Source organism: Cavia porcellus, unplaced genomic scaffold (assembly GCF_034190915.1).
Source record: "Cavia porcellus strain 051 isolate PalLab524CR breed Dunkin Hartley unplaced genomic scaffold, mCavPor4.1 scaffold_21, whole genome shotgun sequence".
Classification (NCBI taxonomy): Eukaryota; Metazoa; Chordata; class Mammalia; order Rodentia; family Caviidae; genus Cavia; species Cavia porcellus.
Genome location: NW_026947504.1, coordinates 7,710,429 through 7,735,444, shown reverse-complemented (window position 1 = coordinate 7,735,444; position 25,016 = coordinate 7,710,429). Strand labels below are relative to the sequence as shown.

General features: G+C 45.8%; 1 protein-coding gene across 7 annotated transcripts; it reads right to left on the bottom strand.

Annotated features, from left to right (window-relative positions):
• Positions 1-5,333: 5,333 nt before the first annotated feature.
• On the bottom strand, positions 5,334-19,625 carry Slc4a9 (solute carrier family 4 member 9). 7 transcript variants are annotated; one of them, XM_003477153.5, is made up of 22 exons: positions 19,355-19,624; positions 18,862-19,022; positions 18,479-18,589; positions 17,782-17,837; positions 17,486-17,643; positions 17,143-17,230; positions 16,676-16,830; positions 16,261-16,377; positions 15,942-16,116; positions 15,677-15,810; positions 15,255-15,517; positions 14,072-14,130; positions 13,637-13,825; positions 13,396-13,509; positions 11,092-11,253; positions 10,763-10,941; positions 10,050-10,122; positions 8,352-8,420; positions 7,958-8,131; positions 7,283-7,438; positions 6,861-6,961; positions 5,334-5,937 (listed from the first exon to the last, which is right to left on the bottom strand). In XM_003477153.5, the coding sequence occupies exons 1-21, from the start codon at positions 19,570-19,572 to the stop codon at positions 6,908-6,910; spliced, it is 2,865 nt and encodes a 954-aa protein (XP_003477201.1). In that variant the 5' UTR covers positions 19,573-19,624; the 3' UTR covers positions 5,334-5,937; positions 6,861-6,907. The 7 variants fall into 7 exon arrangements, 6 of the variants coding, with proteins under 6 accessions (XP_003477201.1, XP_063088275.1, XP_063088276.1 ...); XM_063232205.1 differs by having other exon boundaries at positions 5,334-5,930; XM_063232206.1 differs by having other exon boundaries at positions 7,283-7,384.
• Positions 19,626-25,016: the final 5,391 nt, after the last annotated feature.

Sequence of the window (25,016 nt, the reverse complement as noted above, 5' to 3'; positions counted from 1 at the left end):
CTTGGACTATTCTCCCCCTCACTTCACTCTAGTTACTTTCAATTTCTCAAATATTTCTTACTGCCTAGCGGCTTTTGAAATCATATTCCTTTTGCCAAGAACGCTTGCCTTCAATTCCCTGTTTCCTATTACCAAGGCTGATTCCATTTTTGTGTGTCATTCAAGTCTATTCTTGAAATTTTTTTTTGAGTACCAGGGATCAAACTCACCACCTTGCACTTGCCAGGCAGGTGCTTATGCCGCAGAGCTAAATCCCCAGCCCTAACTCCCACACTAAAGGAGCTACCTACCACTAAATCTTTTCTGGCTATCACATTAACTTGGTATTATTGCTCTTATAACTGCCCAATACTATTGTGTATGCATATAGTTATACTTATTTTCTCTCTCCCCCTACTAGAACAGAAACTCCAGGAAAGCAGGGATCTTATCTTGCCACTTTAATCCTACATATAGAACATTGCCTAGTATATAATAAGTATCTTTTGTTGTTTATTTTGGGGTGGTTTTTTTTGCATTTTTCATTTTATTGGCATACTTTAAATATACATAATGATAACATTCATCATAGGGAATTTGTACCTGTACATGATATATCTTGCTTTTTCCCCCATTCTTCTCTCCTCCTCTCCTCTTCCCTTCCTTATTTACAAAAAACTTTGTTTCCATTTTTGCCTTCTCTTCTCTTTTTTTCTCATCCCTTCTATAATGATACATGTTTGTTGAATGGATGCATGAATGACCTGTTAGTCTCTGAGAAGCCCTTAAATAGAATTCAGCACTATAGTTGAGGCCAGCCTAGGCTACATAGTTCAGAACTGGCCTGGATGAACCAGGTGTAGTGGCGCTTGCCTGCAATCTCAGCACTCAGGAAGCAGAGGCAAGGAGGATCACTGAGTTTGAGGCCAGCCTGGGCTACATGGTGAGTTCAAAGCCAATCTGAAAGACCTTGTCTCCCATAAATAAATAAATACCCAGTACTAGTGACGTAAAAGGCAGTGAACTGGCCCTCAACCCAGGATTGCATTCCTTGTACTTACCTTTTTCTTCCATTTTTCCCAGTACATTTCCTTTCATTCAAAGGTTAGCCTCAATTCCTAATGCCTACCTACATTTGAGAAGTAGACTCAGACACATTCCTGACTCCTCCAATCTCTGCTCTGGATTGTGCTGAGGAAAAAAGGGACCAAGATATCTCTGACAATAACATATATTAACAATTACACATTCAGGTCCATTGGCAAAGACAAAAATCTAAAGAACTGGGAATCATGAAATGCCAGACAAGGGATAGGAATTCATACGATGGAACTTTTGATTTTAAAACCCACAAAAGTTAGAGAACCAAAGTCCATCAATTATAAACTGAAAAGGAAATGCCTAGTGATTGAAATGAATGGACTTTTCCTTGAGGATTCATCCTGGGCTACCCAGGCAGTTCAAGACCACCTTGAATTATAGTAACAAGACTGTTCCTTAGAATAACAAAATAAAACAGCTACCTGTTGTCTCATTGGACCTCTGAAAGCAGAATGGGTCACTCAGCAGCTCTACTGGAACACTCAAGAAAATTCTGTCAGGGTTCATGCTCTTGCTGCAACTGCTCAAACCTACACTGTCTGATTCAGAAATATAACCAGGAGTTTTTCTTTAGTACTTGAAGGATATAAGCTTCAGTAAGTTCTAGTAAGTTATCTTCCTCCAAGGGAACATCATAGACATCCACCCAGTGGAAAAGATCATGCTAGGTCTTTGTACATAAAAATTTTTTTGTCTTTTTTGAGACGGGGTCTCACTATGCAGTTCAGGCTGGCCTTGAGCTCACTTTGTAGCCCAGGTTGGTCTCGAACTTGCAACGATCCTCCTGCCTCAGCCTCCTGAGTGCTGGGATTATAGGCGTGAGCCACCACACCCGGCTTGTACATAAAAATTTAAAAATGTAAAAACCTTTTATAAAATATATAAAAGCAAAAATTGATGAATCTTCAAGGATATATTGACAATCCTTCATCATAGGAAGTATATTAACAAACTCTTCCAATATTTGACAGTTCACATAGACCATCAAAAGTCATGAACGACATAAAACATTTTGAATAGCACAATTAGTAGTCTAGCTTAATAAAAGTAACAAAATTGTTCCTAACAATTGGAAAATAAACTGTACACAAATACACATGGAACATTTCCAAAAAATTGATCAAATGCCCAATCATAAAGTTAGCCTCACAAATGTCTAAATGCAATTAAATTAGAAAGTTACTTAAAAAATAATTAAGGGGGACAAAATGTATGCTTGAAAAATTTTAAATGCATTTTCAATAATGTGTTGGTCAAAAAAGAAATCGTGATAGAAATTAGAAAATACTTAAAATTATGAGAATGTTGTATATCAAAACCTATGAGGTACAATTAAAGTAGTTCTTAGGAGGAAATTTGTAACAGGAGTGTTCACACTAGGAAATAACTAAGACTGAAAATATACCTGTAATCTCAGCACTTGGGAGGCTGACATAGGAGGATCAGTACAAGTTCAAAGCCAGCCTGAACTACACAGCAACACCCTGTCTCAAAAAACCATTAAAAAAAAAAAAAGATTCAAGATAAGGAATTAAGAAGTTAGAAAAGCAACAGAATAAACCTAAAGAAAATAACAAAGAGCAGAAAATAATGAAGTAGAAAGTATTGTGTTCAGTAAAAAAAAAGTGCAGTTTTTGAAAACTAATAAAATAGACTGTGCCAAGAGAAACTGAGAAGAAGAAGAAAAAGAAAGAATGCAAACTCAAATGCCTGTCAACCAAGGAATGGATAAAAAAGATGTGTTTTTTTAATATAATGGAACATTTCAGACTTTTCTAGGTAAATGGATACAACTGGAGACCATACTCATAAGTGAAGTAAATCAGACCCACCTGTAAATATTGTACAGTTTCACTAGTGTGAGAAGCTGAATGAGTAAGTAGGACCCAAAATGTACAATAGATATTGCAGATTTGGAAGAAACTGTTTAAAAGAAAAGACATTAAAACAATTATACTGCTAGTTTTTCTTAGTTCACTGAAAAGAAAGATTTGTGCTAATACTGTTTGGACATTTCATGCCTATATCTTGTACTCTGAGTAACTACTCTGAAGATAACAATATGCAGTGTATTAATTATTGTTACTCTCCTATTGTTTTGAAATTATTTTCTTTTTTAAAAAAAGAATGCAGGGCTGGGGATTTAGTTCAGCAGCATAAGTGCCTGCTTTGCAAGCATGGGTCCTAAGTTTGATCCCTGGTACCAAAAAAAATGCATAAAAATATTAAAAGTGATACAGAAAACACAGCTGCCAAATATACTAGAGAGTAAACAGATAGGGGTTATTATACTAACTTTGTCAATGGATAAAAACATATATAAAATGAATAAATTGCAGAGCTGGGGATTTAGCTTATTAGTAGAGTACATCACAAGGCTCTGAGTTATACCCTCAGCACCACACAAAGAAAAAAAAGAGAAAAAATAGATTCCTAGATAAATATATTCATCAGCATGATCGATTCTCAAATCAGTGTTGAGTAAAATAAGCAGTCACCAAGGAATTCCTATACTATGATTCCATTTATGACATTCAAAAATATATAAAATAGCTAGTCATGGTGTTGCAAATCTATAATTTCAATACTCTAGGATGCTGAGGCAGAAAGATTCCAAATTTGAGTCCAGCCTGGGCATCTTGGCAACTTGGCAAAGTCCCTGTCTCAAAAATTAAAAAAAAAAATTTTTTTTAAGGCATGGTGATACATCCTATAATCCCAGCACTTGGGAAGCTGAGACAGAAGAATCACCAAGAGTTCAAGACCATCCTGGGCTATATAGTAAGTTCAAGCGTAGCCTGAACTATACAGCAAGACACTGTCTCTAAATGAATAAATAAACAAACAAAGGGTCCTGTGTTTGTAGCTCCATGGGAAGGCCCTGGGTTCAGTTCCCAGTAACATCATCATCATCATCATCCATATAGAAGAGTTAAAAGTATTCTTAAGTAATTACCATAAAATTTAGGATAGTGTTTATCTAGAAAGGGGATGTAATATGAGAAGGACATAGGTACCAGACATCCTGTTTATTAACCCAAGTATTGGATATATAAATTTTCCTTTTATTGTTTTTTCTTGATTTCCACTCCTCAGTATATATTCTGTAGAAATTGTTGCACTTAGCCGGGCATGGTAGTTCACACGTGTAATTCCAGCACTTGGGAGGCTGAGGTGGGAGGATTGTTGTGAGTTCGAGACCAGCTTGGGCTACAAAGTGAGCTCAGGACCAGCCTGAACTGTATAGCGAGACCCATCTCAAAAAAGACAAAAAAAAAAAAGAAAAAAAGAAATTCTTGCACTTGCAGTATATATATATATATAAAATCTTTTTTCTTTTTTGTCTTTTTGAGACAAGGTCTCGCTATGCAGTTCAGGCAGACCTTGGGCTCCCTTTGTAGCCCAAGGTGGTTTCAAACTTGCAAATGATGCTCCTGCCTCAGCCTCCTGAGTCCTAGGATTATAGGAGTGTGCCACCATGCCTGGCTATATGATATTTTTGAATTTATAAGATCAGTGAGATGGATAAATGTGTGCTGACATGGAGAAAATATCCAATGCATATTAAGTGAAAAACATGTTGCAGAACTCTGTGATTCCATTTTAATAAAAATATTAATGTGACCAATGAAAGAATCTGAACAACATACACTAACATGTGGACAATGGTTATTTCTAGGATGATTTTCACTTTAAAATAATACATGTCTGAGTTAAACATGGTACATTCCTGAGATCTCAGTTATTTGGGACACTTAGACACAAGTACTGCAAGTTTGAGCTCAACCTGGGCAACGTAGGGAGACCCTGCCTCAAAATAAAAAATAATAAATGGGCTGGGGATATAACTCAGCGTCAAGGCCCTGGGATTAGCCCTCTGGTAAAAATAAAAACACTCGGTGGTAGAGCACCCCTGGTTTCATTCCCTCAGTACCACACACACAAAAAAATACATATACATATATATTTCTGTAATGTTTCAATATTTTCCAGTAGCCTTATTTACCTTTGTCACCAACAAAATGAACTTTAAAAAATTATTTTCATATGTGTAAAAACCTATCCCAGATAAAAGAGTACTTATTTTGGAAAGAGGATCTTCTTCTTCCTTTTGTAAATAGTAAAGATGACCCACCCCCAAGATCCTATAAAATGGAATTTATGGGGACAGCACGTTCAAAATGGGAAGGGCTTCTAGGTTCCTGTCTTAGTTACTCTTCTCATTGCTGAGACAAAATAACCAAAGTCCAAAGTTAAAGGGGGAAAAGGTTTATTTGGCTCAGCCTGTAGAGGTTTCAGTCCATAATCAGCTAGATCCAAAGTAGTGTGGTACATGGCAGAGGGGCATCATAGAAGAAAAACAGTTCATGGTGGACAGAAGGTAGCAGAGCAATAAGAAATTCTAGCAGGTTTTTTCTGTCCCTTTTGTATTCTGTCTAGGCTCCTGGAACTAGAGCAGTACCAAAACAATCAGTGGACTGATTAAGAGTCTGTAAGCACAGAATCTGAATCTCAGCATTGCACAATGAATCAACCATATACTCCAGATCCACCCACTTCTGAAAAACCCCTACCCATGACTGCATGTGGCTTTGGGGGGACACCTAGACACAAGCTATAACAGTCCCTTTAATGGACAGAGAGTAAGAACTGGCAGTCCCTCTGGCTCACTAGTCTTTCCTAAGCAAACCTCGTTGTTCCTTGCCACTTCCCCTCCCAGCTCAGGAGGTAACTGGTGTCTTTCTTTGCCAGCTGTTCTTCAGTCCTGTTCCATTGTTCCAGGTCCCCAGCCAACAGTATCTGGCAACCAAGTCAAGAGCAAGCAATGTCCGGACTTTCTGAGTAAATACCTGTGAACTGAGAGAAGACACCATGAGGCCAGAGCAAGTGCACAGGGACAAAATAAAGCAAAGAACTGAGCAAAGGGGATACTATGTGATAAGGAAAGCCTAAGGAATCTTTCTCCAGGCCAACCATTGAATTACTCTTTCGCTCTCTAGTCCTAACTTTCCATTGCAAGTAGTAGAGACTCTTGTATTCTTCAGCTTGTAAAGGCATGAAGAGGAGAGTGTTCTGGGGCAAAAAGAGAGGGTTCCACTTATCCAGGCTCTTTGACATGCTGTAGCTTCTGCATAGAACATATATATCTCCATCTTGTCTTGGCTAGGTGCTATTCATTGTCTAAATTATGGGCCCCTCTTCCTTTTACACTTTTCTTAACTTTATATCCCACCTTTACTACCCTCTGAGAACGGGTTAGAGGTTTCTCTGCTCCCCCATGCTTCCCTTATCCAGCACTATCCCACTAAAGTTGCCTAAACCTCTGTCTCACTCTCCCACTGGGATTTAAGTACTAACTACTGCATCTATAGTACCTAAAAAATCTATAATATATATATAAATTTGGGGTGGGGTACCGGGGATTGAACTCAAGGGAGAAGAGCAGAGCTTTATCCCCTCCCTCTTCCCTCGTGCTTTCCTTTGTCCCTCTCTTCCTTCCCACACTCCTCTATTCCCTCTGGCTCACCATCCTATTTAGTGTGAGCTGGTGCTCCCTCTACTGACAAGACCTTAGAATGGCAGGAAGTAAGCCTAGGTACCCTGCCTCTTTCATTCTTCCCTCTGAGTAGACCTTTCTGCTTCCTTCCCAGCTCTAGGGTTCATGAGGGACTGCAGTATGAAGAGGAAACAGCTGGTCAGTATGCAGGAGTTTTCCAAGGTCTGAGTCCACACTTCCTCATCCTCAACACCAGAAGTACTTACTTGCCTCCTAATCTCACCTCATGGTCTGTTTCATGGGGTCTCTATTCCCAGGCTCTTGCTCCAGCTAATTCACAGAGATGTTGATTTCTGGAACTTTTGGTTGATACATTAGCTCTGACTGTGAAAGAGAGAAGTGGGTAGGGTATAGAGAGAGGGACAGAGACAGAGAGACAAAAGGATGAGCATGGGACCCAAAGACATGACAGAAATCCACCACAAGGCAAAACAAAGATCAGGGTCGAGAAACAGAGCCCCTAGCCCAGTTCTGTCCACTCTCACAGTAGCATGATCCCTAGATTTCTCGACCCTATGAAGAACAATCTGCGTTGGTCAGATCGTCAGGCTTAGGGGAGATATTAAACTTTAAAGACAACTTCTGGTCAAGAGCACTCTCCCAACCCCTGCCTGTTCCCCTGGGAGGACCCAGCCTGGCGCTCACATCTTCGCTTTCATCTTCACCAAATGAGTGCTCTGGCTCCAGTCCCTTCTCAGGGATACTCCTTTCATCCTCTGGCATGAGCTCATCCAGCCAGAGGAGTTCCTGTGGTGAGAAGACCCACTCTAGTGCCTTTCGGACACCCACCAGGCCCAGCAACTGCAGGAATAGAAACAAGTCCAAGGTTTTCTGCAGGCATGTTAACAATTCTGATCTCTGTTTAACACTTCCTGTGGGCTAAGCATTGAGTATCACTTCACAGAAGGTGAACGTTCCTGTAAGGTAGATACAGTAAATATTTCTTTCTCACAGGGAAAGACATTGCGGCCCTGAGAGACTAGTAATGGTCCAGAGACTTGCACAACTGCAGTCCCCTCCTATGTATGTTCCCTGAGTAACAAAAATATCAGCATTCCCTTTCCTAGGACCTCCTAAGTTTTCTTCTGGTTTTATACATGGCCCAAAGAAGTCAGAAAAGAAGTTGATGCGGCCTGCCAGGACTAATCCATCTGAAGGTATCCCCATCTTTTTTGGGAGGTGGAGTGTCTTAATATTTCCAACCAGGCAGAGCCAGGATAATTGAGATGGGAGAGTCTTCCTCTCATGGAGATCTCCGTAACCCTCCCAAGCTCAGTCTTGTGAAACCCCCTAGAACTGCCCAGCCTTGCCCCCAGTCACCATAATGGGGAAGATGATGGCTGCAGGAGTAGACTTGATTATCCAAAGCAGACCTAGGCAGACCAGCTGGATGGCAGTGAAGAGGTGTACTCGCTTCAGAGGCACATGCCGCAACAGCAGCAGGTCTGGCTGGTGTTTTGCTGGCATCAACAGTAGCTGCACTCTTTTCACAAACTGGGGAAACGAGAGGGAAAGGGAGCCAGGGTCTTGAGGGTGTCACTGTTTGCTATCCCAGCCCACCAGCAAAAGGGCCAGAACCCTCCCTTGGTCTTCCCCCATCCAGAGCATGGCAGCAGTCTCTGTGTCCAGCAGAGGCAGGAAGATGAAATAGGTGAGGGATTGGCAAGTGTAGGCAGAAGTGGGCAGAAGTGTTGTGTAAGTTTAATGGACTCACCTGGATGCTGCTAAGTGCTGTAACCCCCATGTAAAGAAAGATTCCATAGAGCACAGGCATTGGGATGATCTGGTAGAAAGAAGCAGAGAGCAAAGGAGGTTACCTCTTCCAGCCACCCAAACAGCCCACCTCAGGTTCTAACCCCAGCCACCAAGCCAGCCCAGGTCTTTCCTCTCCCTCACTGAATGTTCACATCAATCAGATGGGACTTTTTCCAGTATTGGAGATCCAACCCAAAGGTCAGCTACCAATGAGTTACATCCCTTACTCCTTTTTATTTTTATGGGGGGGGGGTAAGACAGGATGTCATTATGTAGTCCAGGGCTGGCCTTCAACCAACTATGTAGCCCCGGCTGGCCTCAAAACTCCCAGTGATCCTCCTGCCTCAGCCTCCCAAGTGCTGGGATTCCTGGGCCACCACACCCAGCGTTTTTATTTTCTGAGACAAACTCTTGCTACATTGCCTTAGCAAGCTGACTCAGCTCTACTACTCAGCCTCCTTCAATGCTGGGATCGTAGGCATGCACCAATGTGCCTCGTGCCTTGCAGTCTTTTGCTTAACTCTTCCTTCTACCAAAATGTTCCTTTGTCTAGACTTTGTGCCTCTTCTCATGACACTCCAGAAAGACTTACCAATTTGAAATAGCCCTGGAACTCTCAAGCACCTTATCCTCTTTTGTTTTTGAAAGAAGTTATCATTATCTGAAGTTACCCTATTTTCTTGTTTTAATTTTGTAAAATCTGTCTTCTCTCACCAGACTACAAGGACAGTGACATGACCTCCTTTGATCATAACTATGTTCCCAGTGCCTGGAATGGGGCTTGGCATAAGGTTTATAAGAGTCACCTAATTAGTAAGTGGCTGATCCAGTCCATCAGGCTTTTTGTGTCTCATCACTCTCGCCCAGCCCGCATGACCTTTCCCTCCTGTAACCTCTTGTCTCTTGTCACTCTGCCAGGGACTCCTCTCTGACATTCTCCACACCCTCCTTGAGTGCTTTGCTGTCTTGGCTTGTAGGACCTTTTTACTATTCCTTGTTACTTAGTTTTTGTTTTTGTGTGTGTGTTGTTGGTAAGGGCTTGGTTTCATAATACTTTTCAAAATCCCTTGCTCCCACTTCTGCCAGTGGCCCAGCAAATTGCAGCACACCGATTTCTCCAAACCTTTACTGAGAGAAAAGAAAGGATTTTTGCTTCAAAGCTTTTCTAGGCTATGATAATCACACTTAGTCTCAGCATGAGAGTTGGACTCTCAGGATGGTAGCGTGCTCACAGCTTGCTCCACTGGGCAGAAACCTACGGGATAAGAGTTTGGGTTCTCACATAGATCTGAGAAACCAACTCATTTGGATTTTTTTTTTTTTTTTGGTTTCTTTGGAGACAGGCTGACCTCAAACTTGCTGTGATCCTCCTGCCTCAGCCTCCCAAATGCTAGGATTCAGGTGCCTACCACCATACCCAGTTTCTTGGTTTCTTTTTTTGTTGGGGGTGCTTGGTCTTAGTGAGTTCTTGCAGTACTTTACTCCACGTTTCCCATTTTTAAAGTACAGTATACCTCTCATGATTAATGTTAGGGTTACATGATCCACACTATAGAGAAAAAACAATGCCTGTCACCCTATAAGCATTCAACCAGTGCCTGATTTTGCTGTATTTATTATTACTGTACTGACCCAAGTACTAGTCTAACACAGGTACCTTGAGTACAGGTGCCAGGAAGATGGAGATCCCTGTAAGAATGAACACCACCAGGCCTGTCAGCCTCTGTTCCCTATGGGAAGAAGGAAGAATGAAGTGCATCCAGAAGAGTCCTGGGAGCTCAAGTTGAAGTCACTGACAGCCAGGAGGCAGTAGAAGGATCCTCAGTGGGTTACCTGGCAAGGAGAAGGCTTAGCTTCTTATAAAGAAAAACTAGTGGACAGCAGGGACAGAGCAGTTCAACATGAGGATCCCAGGCCTTTCCATTAGTCCAGTTCCATAGTGACTCCTTGTTTTTATTTTGATGGAAATTTTGTAATTTTATACTATTATAAAGATTTATATATCACAACTACAGGCTTGATTTCATATGCGTTAGATAGTAGAACTGTGTTCCAACAGTTCCAGAACTGGATTCCTTTGTAACGTCAACCATGTGCTTCTGCATTAAGTTGGAATTAGTGGCACCTCACCCTGGCTGCCTCCACACCTGCATAGATGATGCTTCTCTTGAGGCCCCTCCTAGTTCCCATGGCTTAAAGAGGAGAGATCTAACTCACCCACCTCAGAGCCCAGGACCCACCTGCTTACCCCACTGCAGTGCTCATGGGGCACAGACTTAAAATTTAAGCTGCTTGAGTTACTCTGCCATGCGTCCCATATCCCATGTTATTGCCCACCTCCCACTCCAGTCTCCTGAATAGTGTCCTCACCTGATGCCCAGGAAGCTGGGGGCCTCCCCAGGGGCACAGGCTCTGCTCTCTCTTCGAAGACTGTCCATATGAGCCAGGGAGATGACAGTGGCTGAAACATACCAGGGCAGCCCAAGGGTTGATGTGAGCAGAATCAGCACAGCCACACAGAAAAGGTCCAAGTGGAAGCCAGCTCCTTTCTGCAAGGGCAATAGTACACGGAAGAGGGTAGTGGAAAAGGATGACGTTAGCCTAGCCCTCAGCCCCCTGTTCTCTTGGGGCGGGGAAAAACCCCAGACACTACCTGGAGCTTTTGTCCTTGGTCTAAGCTGGCCTTACCCAGGTCTTACCTGCAGTTTATATTCTGCACGGTTGAGGATGACTGCTGTGATCTGCTGGTCCATGAAGATGAGGATACACAGCAGCAGGGCGGGCAGGGCAGCTGCTACACTCAGCCACCAGGGGTTGGCTCCAAAAGGTGATACCAGCCAGCCACGCCCAGGGAGTGTGGGCTGATGAACAGATTAGAGAGGGTCACCCAAGAGCACCTCACCTGCACATCCTGGCCTTGGTATTCTACCACAACCTGACTCGCTCCCCAAGACACAGGATGCTAGGCAGTGTGTGTATACAGCTGGTTCAGAACATCCGTGCACCTTAACAGGACAGAGGGGGGGGAAGCAGCTTGGCCCCTAGTCCATACAAAGACTCTAAGACTGGTTTCCAGGGTCCCTCCCTCCTTAAAAGAATTGTGGATGCCCACACCTTCTTGCTACAGTACATCGAGCCTTCCTCCCTAGGCATCATCCCCGCATCCAGGGTGGAGCAATTCAGGCTTAGACCTGCCTTGATCTGGGGCAGGGGAGGAGCAGGACTTGGGCGTGTCTGAGTCTGCTTGATTACAAGCGTCTGTGTGTGGGAGGGGGCCCATGTTGCTGCTTGGGGCTCTAGTTCCTGAGGCTACTCCAAATGGAGTTCCATGCTCTCCTGTCTTGGGAGAAGCTTGGGGAAGCTCTCCAAATTATGCAGGTAAAGTCCAGAAATTGATACAAAGCCTTGTTCTCAACATCATGCTCTGGAGAGGGATCTCCAGCTTTACTGGATCAGAGCAGGCAATGAAGGGTACAAAGTGGAGGGGGGAGAGTAGTGGAGTGAGCAGGGCCATGCTAAGGGTGGTGAGAGCCCATGACAAGGCTTACTGAGGACTTGGTAGGTGCCAGGCATAGTGATAAGTGCTTTACACTATGATCTTCTGTAAACCTCAAAACAACCTGTGGGGTAGGGGCTGTTATTTATTATTTCCATTTTATAGATTAAGAAATTGAGGCTCAGAAATGTGCAGTAACTTGATGTGCAGTAACACACAGCTAAGAAGTGACAGAACTGGAACTCAAGCCCAAGGCTGGCTGACCAGAACCCGTCCTCCTAATTCCTACCCTCTAATAATATACTGTGTATAGTATTTTTCCATTTATCAAAAAATGCAGTGAGTGTTTAAAAACTGTTTAAAATTGATTACAACGAAAGGCACAGTGCCATTAATCTCAATCAAAATACACTCTCTTGCATCAAACATTCATCCTGTCCTTTTTTTCTTTTTCTTTTTGGTACTGGGTATTGAACTCACAACCGCACGCTTGCCAGGCTGGTGCTGTGTTGCTGAGCTGTATCCCTACCTCCTCCTTTTAGTTTTTCATCCTATCATTCTTGCCACTTTCCTTTTATCTCTTTCCTTTTTCCCTCCCTGGTACTGGGGACTGAAACCAGACCCTCTGTATTGTACCACACTGGGCTACATCCCCAGCACTCCTCCCCCCAAGTCCCCTCCTACCTCTTCCAGTTTTGAGACAGGGTCTTGCTAAATTGCTCAAGCTGGGTTGAACTCACAGTTCTCTTCCCTCAGCTTCTCAGAGTGCACTACCACGCCAGCCCTGCTATTCCTATCCCCTTGTGAAACAGTTTTGGAGGTCCTCTTTTATGAGTATCTTTTTTTTTTCTTTTTTCTTTTTATTGATACCGGGGATCGAACTCACGACTGCCTGCTTGCAAGGCAGGTGCTTATGCCACTGAGCTAAATCCCCAGCCCCCGAATATCTTTACATAGTTACACTGTCATGGCTGGCTTGATATCCTGAATCAATTCAAAACTTTCACATTTCAGTGTCATTTTGAACTTGGGGAATAGCCAGAAGTTTCACAGTGCCAGATCCAGTGAATAAGATAGATGAGTATGCACTGCAATGTTTTTATGTGGCTGGCTTCTGTTGCATGGCACTCAGCAGCAGGATTCATCATAGTTTAGATCATACCTCATAAACACACTTAGGAAAAAGGACTCCAGAACTGCTTCAGAAAGTAGCAAGAACAATGGGACAAGTTTGTTCAGGTAAGGGGGAGTATTTTGAGGGAGATTAATAACAATGTGTTTTTTACTGTGATAATTTTTTTAAATTAAAAAACATTCACCAGATACTTTGGTCACATCTTCATATGTCTCTGCCGCAGTACCTCATGTAATACTGTGAGACCATTATTCCTACTATTGCCATTTTAAGAATGAGAAAAGCAGCTTAGAGGAAGAGATGTATGGGATTTGTGTATCTGCCTGAACCACGGTCTGTTGGCCTTCCCCTCCTCATCCCACCAGCTCTCACCTTGAACTCTGTAGGCACCAGGAGCTTCGGCGTGGCTAGGCCCAGGAATGTATCAAGGCCACAGCCCAACAGAATGGCCAGGACTGAGGAGAAGTCACTGAGCACCTTGCGTACCTGGCCACATGTGGAACTCAGTCAGATTTCAGCCTGCCATCCCCTTCCTTCCACACCCTTTCCCATTTTCACACTGAGCCCAAGTCCAAGAATAGGCCTCTCCCACAGAAGGAAAGGAGACACTCACCACAGAGGGGAAGAAGTGACTTGTCTTTACATGCTTGAAGGCGGTAGCAAAGAAGAAGGAGGTAAGGAAGAGCAGAAGGGAGAAGAAGGCAATGTCTGGGACTGTGTGACAGCCAGGGCCACGAGGCTGGCCTCCTTGTCGGGTGCACTCAAATGGCGGAAGCAAAGATGCATTGACCAGGCCTAGGTCCTGTGTAAAGGGATGGTCCAGGATGGGATCGTGGCAGCACATGCGTAGGTCCAGGAGAGTAAGCAAGGGAAGAGGGACTCACAGAGACATCACGGACCCAGGCTCTTTGACCACAGGAAGTAGCTAAGCTCAGTGACCTTATGAGTGTACTTCCCTAGCCAATGGGGTGGGAAGAAATAGGAAAAAAACTAACTCATCTAGTTGTCATTCTTCCTTTTCCAGCCCCTCTTAGCAGTAAGCCCTCACCATGCTTAAGACGTCATCTCTGCTCTTTGGCTGTGCTGTTGCCCATTGAGATTCATTTCCTGAGAAACAAAGATTAAGTCAAGTACATTTCCCCCTTACCTAAAAATCTTCTCCAGCAACACAAAATTCTGTAACTTCTTCTTCTTTTCTTTTTTGTTTTTTTAAGACAGTATCTTGGTATACAGTTTAGGCTGGCCTTGAACTTACTATGTAGCCCAGGCTAGCTTAAAACTCACAATCCTCTTGCCTCAGTCCTCCAAGTGCTGGGACTACAGGCATGCACCACCATACCTGGCTCCCACAGGATTCTAATCTGATGAGTATAGCTGAACCAGAGAGTTCTTTTTTTTTTTTTTTTTTTGCCTTTTTCCTTTTTATCGGTACCAGCGCCTGCTTGCAAGGCAGGCACTCATGCCGCTGAGCTAAATCTCCAGCCCCTAACCAGAGTTCTTAGTCTGACTCTTCTGCCTGCTCATGCCACTGCAACCGTATCTGTACTCTTCCACACACCACCTTGCACACCTAACCCCTCAAATTCTCTACTCATCTATGTGCCTAGTGCCAAACACAGACACAGCAGTTGCTCAGCCAAGGCTGAGTGGATGCCTGAGCTGCTTACAAATCTGTGTTTCTCCCAGGGAAAAAACTGGTCTTATTCATGCCTCACACAAAGTCTGGTATAGGTTAGAACAATTCTTTCCCTGCTGTGGTGATACCTTCTATGTGAAGGAATAGATGCAAGAATAATATTCCAAGCCTCTCTTCTGGACAGTCACTCTCATCCTCGATTTATTTGATCGGTTAGTTTAGGGAATGAGATTGGGTATGTGTGGTCCTTGCCCTTTCTCTCTCTCCTTTCAGGAGGAAGCTGCCCATTTGGTACATGTTTGGTACCCTGCTCCTCTAAGGCAAGACAGTTCAGAGCTGCCATGGCTGATAAGTCTAACTTTGGCTTCACTGTTTGGAAGCCTATTCAGCTATACATATTATCTATGTTCTTCAATTAGTGTTGTCAGCAATAAAGACAATATTGGGTCTTCTGTTGTGTGGTTTTCAGTTGATTCAAAACCAGAGTAGGAAAGCATGCTGTTAGATAAATGTTTTCACTTTACTAAACTTAACCAGGGGAAACCCCTCCCACAATCCTCCTCAGCCAGCCAAGGTCCCTGTTTCCCTCACCCACCTTGTGGGCCCGGGTACTGACAGAAGCAGCCATAGCCAGGGGACCCAGGCCTTTGGATGGGATAGGTATGGGTCAAATGCACCATTTTGCCCAGGGCATCGTAGATGAAGATGAGGCTGATGAGGGCACAGAAACCTTCCTCAGTGAATCGGGTGAAGTAGCGCACCAGTACACTGGCCTCTGTGGCCACCAGCACCAGGCAAAAGACGGTCACCCAGATGCCCACCCACAGGCGGAAGGGCAGGTAGTCCAGGCTGTGATCTCTGTGAGGGAGAGAGCCAGCCAGGGATGTCTTCTCCCCACCTAACTCAGGTAAGGTACCCCCAAGTCTGAGAGTTCCCACTCTCTCCTGTTGACCCAATCAGGGCCAGGGTGTGGATGTGGCTGAGGAGGGGGCTGGGCAGGCCAGGGAGGTTTCCTACCTGCTGAAAGAGAAAAGCAGGCGCTCAAAGACCAGCACTGGCCCAGTGCTGCTGAGGATGGTGAGGGGCTGGCCTGCCAGCAGGCAGAAGGCAGCTCCGGCCACTGCAGTTCCTAGGAAACTTTCCAGCACTCCCTGAAAATCAACAGGAGCTTGGCATCTTCAGTTCAGAACCCAAGCTCCCAGGATTCTCCCCACCCAGGTCCTAGCTCTGCAGGTGTGACACCAAAGCTTGTGCCAGTCTCCCTTGCACAGCCCCCACTCACCTGGGCACCATCAGTGGCATCTCCCAGCAGACCCCCGAAAGTAATGGCATTAGTGACGGTGGCCAGGTAAATGTAGAGCACAGCTGAGAAACACTGAGGGTGCAGGGCATCCAAGAAATCGGTGCTGTACCACGAAGCTTTCCGGCTCACGTCCTGGACAAGACCCCCAAACAGCCTCCCGCCCACGTGTCATCAGTAATCCAGGTTCACACGCTCCACGCCCGCGCCCCACTACTTTCCTAGGACCAGGCTTTGGTCCCCAAGACTCCCCCTTCCCCGGCAGGTCCCCCAACCCTTTCTCCAGCACAGCTCGCCTCACCGGCCGGTCCGTTGCAACTCCGCACAGGGTACGTGCGGCCCACGTCCATGTCGGTCCTCTGCCCGGCCAGTATGCGGAATGGAAAAGCCCTGGACGTCCCGCTTTTGCGAGGGCGACCTGAAGAGAAGGGGAACACCAGTCACGTGGCCCAAAGCTGGTGGCGCCCTGCCCCCTGGCGGCGGCCGCGTCCGGCGGCGGAGAGCGTGGAACAGCTGCAGGAAAAAAGCCGTACTGAACCGGTGAAAGCCAGGCTGGGCCCGGGAAGATTATTCATGCCTCATAGGCGAGAGAGCGGTAGGGCAGAACTAAATCTGCCTGACTCCAGCCAAAGATAGAACTCAGTCCCTCGGCTACGGCAGCTCTAGATTCACCGCCTGTGGGGAAGGATCTTTAGGGAATGAGCGCCTCCAGGTACCTTTTGAGTTGAGAGGGCAGGCATTTGGGCGGGAGAATCCGGGCTGTTGGGTCCCACCGCCCTGGGGGGAGCACTGTGACCTCCTCTAGGAAGGCATCCAGGGCTGCCAGAAGGTCATGAAGGTTGCTAGCCCGACGAACTGACCACTGGAACTGCTACATTTAAAAGCACAGAATGGGCATTAAAGGCAGACTTGAACTCTTACATGCATTTTCACCTGTGTATTTCTCAAAAGTAGACACACAAATTACATAGGTAGCTAGGTCACTCATGCGTCTGTCTATGCATGCATATATTCATTCAATAACTATTGAGTGCCTACTGTATGCCAGCACTAGGTCAGTAATGGGGCTACATTGGTAACCATGGAAACCTCAATCCCTGTGCTACAGATACAAAGCCACATTACCTCATTGCACTTAGTCACACAGCAAGAGTGTACACACATGCACACCTGCTCAGCTCACCAGGTCACTGAGGAGGACAGCTGCTGCGCGGCCTATCTCATGATAGCCCTTTCCCGGCATGGCAGGGCCCAGGAGCAGGCAGAAAAACCTGAAGAAGGACCTGGACTCAGAGAGGCTCAGAGGCTGCCTTCTCACAGACAGGCTTGCCTGCTGGCACTCAGCTCTAACCCCTATTGGCCTCACACAACACTCATGCACACGCCTGTTCCTCAGTCCCCGACGCTGTGCCTCTCCCCCTAGACACCCACAGAGGACCGTGCTCTGGGAGCACTACCAGACTCCTCCCCAGTAAAGGTCTTTCTTCAGGCCTGTAAGAACAGAACTTTGCACACAGTAGCCTCACCTGCAGGGGAGGGGCACCTCAGTGAGCGTCCCCAACACCACTGGATTCCGCAGTCGCACAAAGGCCCCCAGAGGCTGAGGCAAAAAGCCCAGCTCTCCTGTCAGCACAGCAGCTGCCTCAGCCTCTGGAGGCAGCTTCTGTTTCAGAGGGTTCTGATGCTGGGTGACACAGAACAGAAGAGGCTATTTGGGGATGGGGGTGTTGGCAGAATCTCCAGGGATGGATGAGGGATCCAGTGGGAGATGGGCTTCTGTTCATTCCTAACCCCTCTCCCAACCCTGCCCAAGGCCACAAACCTGTTCCTTCAGAAGCACACCTTCATTGTGAGATGCCTTTCTTGGAAGGGTAGATCCTACAAAACAGGGTTATGCAGGGTTATGCAGGGTTCTTGGCTCAGGCTTTGGGGGTAGGTCCACCCAGGCTTCCCAGCCTGCTTTTCCACTGACAAACTGTGAGAACAGGAGCGTGCCATGAGAGTGTTTTTCATCACTAATGGGGAGAATTGTGGTACTGTCTTACAGGGTGACTGTGAAAATTAAATGAGATACTGTGTGTGAAGCTCCTGGCACGGTACCTAGCAGGTACATCCCTTCACAGGAAATTAAATTATAAGATTTTATTTACCTATTTATTTACTTGGTCTTTTTGTTTTTTGAGACACAATCGCATTATAGTTCAGGGTGCCCTTGAAGTCACTATGTAGCCCAGGATGGCTTCTAAAGGCAATTCTCCTGCCTCGGCCTCCTGAACACTGAAATTATAAGTATGTGCTACTATGCCCAGCTAAAAAGTATATGTTTTCTTTTTAAAGCATAAGATTGGTGCTCCTCCCATTCTCTCCCCATCACCATTACCACAAGCTTTCTCTTGCCCACAAGTCCTAGGTTGAAGCCTGAGGCAACCCTAGGCTACTCCTGGCTCAAGAAGACGCAGGGACATCGGAGATCCTCCCATCCCACATATTGATCCTGGGCCCGAGGAGGAGCCTCTCACCCCAGCAGGGACAAGCGCCTGTAGTCTGGATGGAATGCTGGGGTCTCTGCAGCAGCAAAGCCTGCAGCTGCCCTCTCCGCTCTGCACTCGACTCCACTTTGATCACCTGCTCTGGAGAACAGACGTGGGGCTGGAACTCTTCCTTGAAAGTTCCCTGATCCCACTTTTTAACCCTTACCCCATTGCCCAGCCCTTTCCCTTTTAGGAGTCTCAAGGAAAAGAAGGACTAACAATTGTTCTCTGCTCTCCTTTTCCATTTCCACGCTGGACAGTCCCCAGAGTGGGCTAGCATGGGATAGGCTACGGAAAATTCCAAGACTCTGAGGGAAATCCCGAGGAAATGGCATGTCTATCTGGGGCCCCTGCAAAGGCTGGTGTCATACCCACGAGCTCTAGCAGACTCCGAGCTGGACAGTCTAGCAGTACGAGGCCCTTGGCCAGCAGGCTGCGGAGCTTCTGAAGGCTGGGCAGTGCCAGGATGGGCACATGGGGGACGCTCCACCGGCCTGCACTAACCTCCAGCTTCTCTTCAAACAGCATCCACCTGTGATGCAGGGAGATAGACAGTGTTATTGAGGAAATCTCTTCCACAACAGGAGCAGGTACATGAAAGCCAAGGAAAGCAGGCCAGTGGGGGAGTCCTGGGCCCAGTGGTACTGAGTATGCCCCTCCCTGGGTTGTCACCCTCATTTTAGATCTTGGCAGTCTCAAAACTAGACTACAGAAAAGGCTGAGTATCACAGAATGCAGAAGATGGAGAGGACAAGTCCTGATTTGGAGTGAGAAGGAGCCCCATGAAAGGTACTGGGGATCCTGGAGAAAGTCCCAGTTGGGGAAGAGGAGGAGCCCCGTAGAACTAGCCTGGATCCCACTCACCTGCCTGTCTCTCTCCACTCCAGTGCCTGGGGCCAGCCCAGAAGCTCATTCAGCTGAATGAAGAGTGGAGGATCCCTGGAAACCCCCAGTTCTCTGCTGTTGGTTTCTGAAGAGCCACTAGGACTGTGACCAGGGCCATGGTCACTGTCCAGCTCTCCTGCAGAAATATTTTCATTAGCAGCAGAGGTGTCACACTCCTCCTGGCCTGGCAGCTTCATCTTGATGAGGCTTGCAAAAGATCTCAGGAATAGTTCAGTCCCTGCGGTCCTCTGGCTGGCTGCATTTATAATGTACCCCCAGCCTAGCACAACACAAACAGAGCCAGGCCTGTTGGATCCAGAGCAGACTGGCTCACCCCCTCCCATACTTGCTTTCTCACCCTAGCTGGCCTGGGAGTGTTTGTCACGCTAGCTTGACATTTCCTAGGATTTTTAGAAATGCCCAACATGGAGCCAAAGTGTCTATGTGCACTTCCTGAGGGATCAGTCTGAACCCATTGTATTTTGTGTAAATAAACAGTAGTAGATGGTCAACCTAGTTTGAGTACTGACACTCACAGATTATGCTGTCCCCTAGCCTGTATCAAATATAAATACTAAATATCCAGAACTGTTTTAAGTATCGACAACATACTCTGGGGGTCACAGACATAATTTTGGACAGAGATTTAGATAACCAGGCCAATGGAAGTCAGGCAGGATAGGGAGATAGCAAGTAATGACCCTGCCTAGTACATGGGCTAATGATGGAAAGTGGAATCAGGTCATGAAATACAATGCCCATGTCTTTTTAAACATTTATTTATTTTTTTGGATTTCCACTATATAATTCAGGCTGGCCTCAAACTCACTTAGTAGCCCAGGCTGGTCTGGAACTTGAAGCAATCCTCCCGACTCAGCCTCCCAAGTACTGGGATTACAGGCATGCACCACCATATCTGGCCACAACAGTCATGTCTTAATTTTTTTTTTGTCCTCAACTTAGCTGTGCAACTAGGATCTGCTCCTTTAATTCAGCTCCTGACTGACGAGGAAGGAGACAACTAGGGTGTGCATTAGTGGTGCTAAATAAACAAAAGAATATGATCCTTTGACAAGTTTTCTTGACTCTATCAGAACAAACCACATCTCCCTAAATCCAACACTACTACCCTGACCCTAGCTACCATTATTTCTCACCCGAATTATTTCAGTAGCTTTCTAGCCTCTTGCAGTCTCTCTGCTTCTATTCTTTGACCTTTGCCAAAAGTCCACAAAGCAGCTATAGGAGTTTTTAAAGACAATCAAATTCCATTACTCTGCTGCTCAAAAGTCAATCAATGACCAGGGTGGGGGTACACTTTGTAACCTCAGCACTGAGGAGGTTGAGGCAGGAGGGTGGCTATGAATTCAAGACCAGCCTTGGCTACAGAGTGAGTTCAAGTCCAGCCTGAACTATGTAATAGTGAGACCATAAAGAAAAAAAAATAGTGAGACCCTGTTTCAAAAATAACAACCCACCAAATACCTGCTCACTACTCTCAGAAGAATACTCAAACTCATTGTCTTGGATATTAGATCCATAGTCTGGACCTCAGCCCACCATGCTGACCACTACCATCCCCTTCCTTTCTAGTCACACCAGCGTTCTTCTGTCTGTTATTCAAAGCCTTCTCTTGCCTCAGTGGAGGTGTTTTTTTTGTTTTGTTTTGTTTTTGAGGCAGGGGTCTCACTATGCATTCAAGCTGGCATTGGGCTCACTTTGTAGCTCAGGGCAGTCTTGAACTTGCAATGATCTCCTGCCTCAGCCTCCCAAGAGCTGGATTTCAGGGTTAAGAAGGCTTTGCAGTAGCTGTGTTCTATGAGAATGGCTTTCCCCCTACACATGCTAGATCCTTGTCACCTGAATCTCACTTCAGATATGACCTGCCCAGAGTATCCTTCCTTTTCCATCCTGTCCAAAGTTTCGCCTCTGGACTCACTCAGCATTACATTTGTTTTACTGTATTCTCTTCCTAGCAGTTATCACTACTTGTAACTGACTCATTTGTTTGTTTATCATTTATTGCCTACCTATACACATACACAAAACTGAGATACACAGTCCACAGAACAAGTATCTTATCTGTGGTGGCCGCTGCTCCTTGAGCAGCCTGGCACACACCGGTAGTGGCTCTCAATAAATACTTGTTAGGTGAGCGCATAGAAAGGAGTTGAACAAGGAGCCGCTTCTCCTAAAGGCCACGCGAGGGCGCTGCTCCCCATGGCTCAGGTTGCTAGAGCCGCTCCCCTGGGCCAAGGGGATTGTTTGTTCCTAGAATAGGCGCCAAGATAGCGAGATGACAGGGAGAGATCTTTGATCCACACAAGATTGGCCTGGAGAGGTAGAGGAGGGGACCACAAAGGGATGGGAGAGGCAGGGACAATAGGTTCATTCCAATGTCATTCAAGACTCCTCACTGGATACCAGGGACTCATACCCAGACAAATAGGATGAAGGTGGTCCTCACTTCTAACCTCAGGTCTGGTTTGAGCATGTCCCAGGGCAAAAATCAAAAGAGAAAGTGACTGTATTACCAACTAGGGAGGGGTATGCACTGTGATGGGGATTTGGTTTCAGGCCCAGGAGGGATAGAAACTGGCCTTGGGCCTGAAAAGGCCAGGGAACTCCGGTGATCATTCCCTTCAAAAATGTGTCCCAACCTTATAAGCAAATGACTCAAGAGCCAAAAAGGGATGGGAACAAAGACTTGACATGAATCCAATGCCCCACACACACACGCCTTTATTCTCCTCTCCTACTCCTGCCAGGATTCAGACAGACCTTCCTTGCCCTCTGTGTGTCCCCAGTTACTTTGGTTCTGAAGGTGACCGCAGTAGGCCATGGTGGCTGCACTCTCACCAAGTCTCACTTCTACCTCAGCCCTGGCTGCTCTGAGCTGGGCAGGATGATAAGGGATGTGAGTTGGAACCCAACTCTGCCTGTGAATGCCAGTGGTCTCTCAGATAGGACCTACTGAGTAGGCAAGGAGTCCTGGTTCTGGACCCTGGAATTCAAAGACTGGGTCCCCTTCCTGGCTAGGTGACAGACTTGTTCAGTGTCCTTGAGCAAAGCCCTTTTCTGTGAGCTTCAGTTTTCTTACACATACTAAGAGGCTGCTGAGTAGATCATTTCCAGGGTTCAAAGTCTACCTAAATGCAGAGCGCAGAACTGGGAGAAAGTGGCTTTACCAACAGGACAGCTGGATGTGACTACTAGTGTGGTCACTTTCTAGCAAGCAGAGAAGAAATTTATTTCTACTCAACTTGAGTATTGTTTTTCGTTGTTTGTTTGTTTGACTGTTTTATTTTGAGAGAAGGTCTTGCTACATAGTTCAGGCTGGCCTTGAACTCAGGGGTACTCAAGTTTGCCTCAAATTTTTAGGCCAGCCTGCTTCAGCCTCCTGAGTTCTGGGACTAAAGACATACTCCACCATACCCAGCTTGAATTTTCTTATGAGCAAAAGGGAAGTGATTAATAAAAGAACATGAGTTGAAGTATCATGTCCAAAGCCTGAGTTTGATCTTCATCACTGAAAAATTAAAAATATTATTATTTTAATAATAAACTCTTTGGCCAGGATCAGTGGCACATGCCTGTAATCCCTGCACTCTGAAAGCTGAGTCCGGGTTGCTGTGAGTTTGAGGCCCTCCTGGACTACAAAATGAGTTCAAGATCAGTCTGAAATGCAAGTAAAATTTTGTCTAAAAAAAAAAGAGATGATGATCATGATAATAGTAATAATAGAAATAATAATCTCACGTTGTAGGCTGTATTGGTTTTTTTTTTTTTTTTTTTTTTTTTGAGACAAGGTCTCACTATGTAGCCCAGGCTGTCCTCAAACTCTTGGTGATCTTCCTGCATTAGCCTCTTGAGTGCTGGGCCTGGAGCTCTCTTGCCTACAGGAACTCATGCCAGGATGCTGACGGGTGCTGCATACCACCAGACCAGCATAGCCTGGGATCACCAGCAATTACTAGGTACTGAGGGTTTATGTGCCTTAGTACTTCCTAGGTTATCTCTTCACAGTAGCTCCCTCCCCTTTTGAGACAGGGCCTTGCTATGCAGTTCAGGCCAGCCTTAAACTCACTAAATGGCCCAAGTTGGCCTTAAACTTGCAGTGATGCTCCTGCCTCAGCCTCCCTAGGATGATAGGTGTGCACCCCCACTGAAAGAGTTTTTCCCTAGAATAAATTAGAGGACATTATGGTGGTGGAAGAAGCCAAATCGGGGATGTTTACCCTGAGGTCACTTCCTCCTTTCCCTATTACAATTTCTTTTTGCCTTTCCCATGCACACAAAGCTCCCCAATCAGCTCCTCGCCTGTCAACAATGCCCGCCCTAAGCACCACCCCAGGTCAAAGGTTACATATACCTCATACCCCATATCCTGGCATGGGAAAACCCAGACCACATGCAGTTATGTGCTCCTCTCCACATCCTTGGAATAAAAGCCACTTTTACTTTTATATTCTGCTCCTTTATTGCGCTGAAAAACTCTAATCTGGTACTGAAACGTGGGAAGCTGGCAGAGTGCGCTGGCTCTTGGGAGTCACTCCCACTTTGAGCTTCCCTTTCCCCCGCTAGGGACCATTTCTAGGAACTATTTCTCAGAACCATTTCTCAGAATAATTTATCATTTCAACGGAAGCTGTTTATTTGCCGCCATCAGTCTGAATACAACACCAACTAATCTCATTTATCATAGGTGAGCCATTTTCCATCAGGAGTTTTCTGTTTTCGTGGGCCGGGGCAAAGCTGTCCCTGGACAGAGGTAACAGTTCTCACGTTCCTTGGACGGCCCGAGGCAGAACTGTTACTCTTGTCCTTTGAGATCCCAATCTGTGCTTTTTGGTGATGGCCAATGAGATCAGGTTGGAACCTTTCATATCATGCCTCCACAATAGGTGATGACTTCTTTTGATAAGTGTGATCCAGGACAATTTTCACTTTCCTTCGAGGGAGCTAAAGCTCTTATATCCCAAGGCAAAGTCGTTCTTTTGGCTCACTTTTAATTCAGTCATGGGGAATACTATTTCCTGTCCCCTGAAAAACACACGTCTGGTTGCCTAGTTCGTAACCTTGGTGCTCTTGGCCTAAAGAAGGCTATAAAAATCAAAAAACTAATCTTTTACTGCCAGGTGGCTTGGCCAACCTACTGGCTTAATGGCAGCCCATGGCCTAACGGGGGGACGTTTGACCCCTGCACTCTTCAAAATTTATATAACTTTTGTTACACTGGTGGCAAGTTAGCAGAAATCCCGTATATAGAGGCCTACCTTACTCTAAGGACATGATCTTCACTCATTCAGTCATGTAAGGCAGCCCAAATATTTCTAGCCAACTCTACTTACCAGGAACTTTCCTCTCTTCCCCACCAGACCCCTTAGATGATGTGCCTCCTGTTTTTACTCCCCCTCCTCCATATCTCCAAGATCAATCCTGCAGCCTTCTCAGCCAAAGGTTTCTGTGCCCGGTCTTTTCCCCTTTCCTTACCCCCAGTAGCCTCTAACCCTCCCTTAGTTTCTCTCCCCAATCTCAGATTTCTCAATCCCCTGAGTCATCCATTCCATTGGACAGCTCTTCTTTGTCCCCTACTCCTGTGTCACCATTTTCCCCGCCAGCTCACCATACTTGGTCTTGT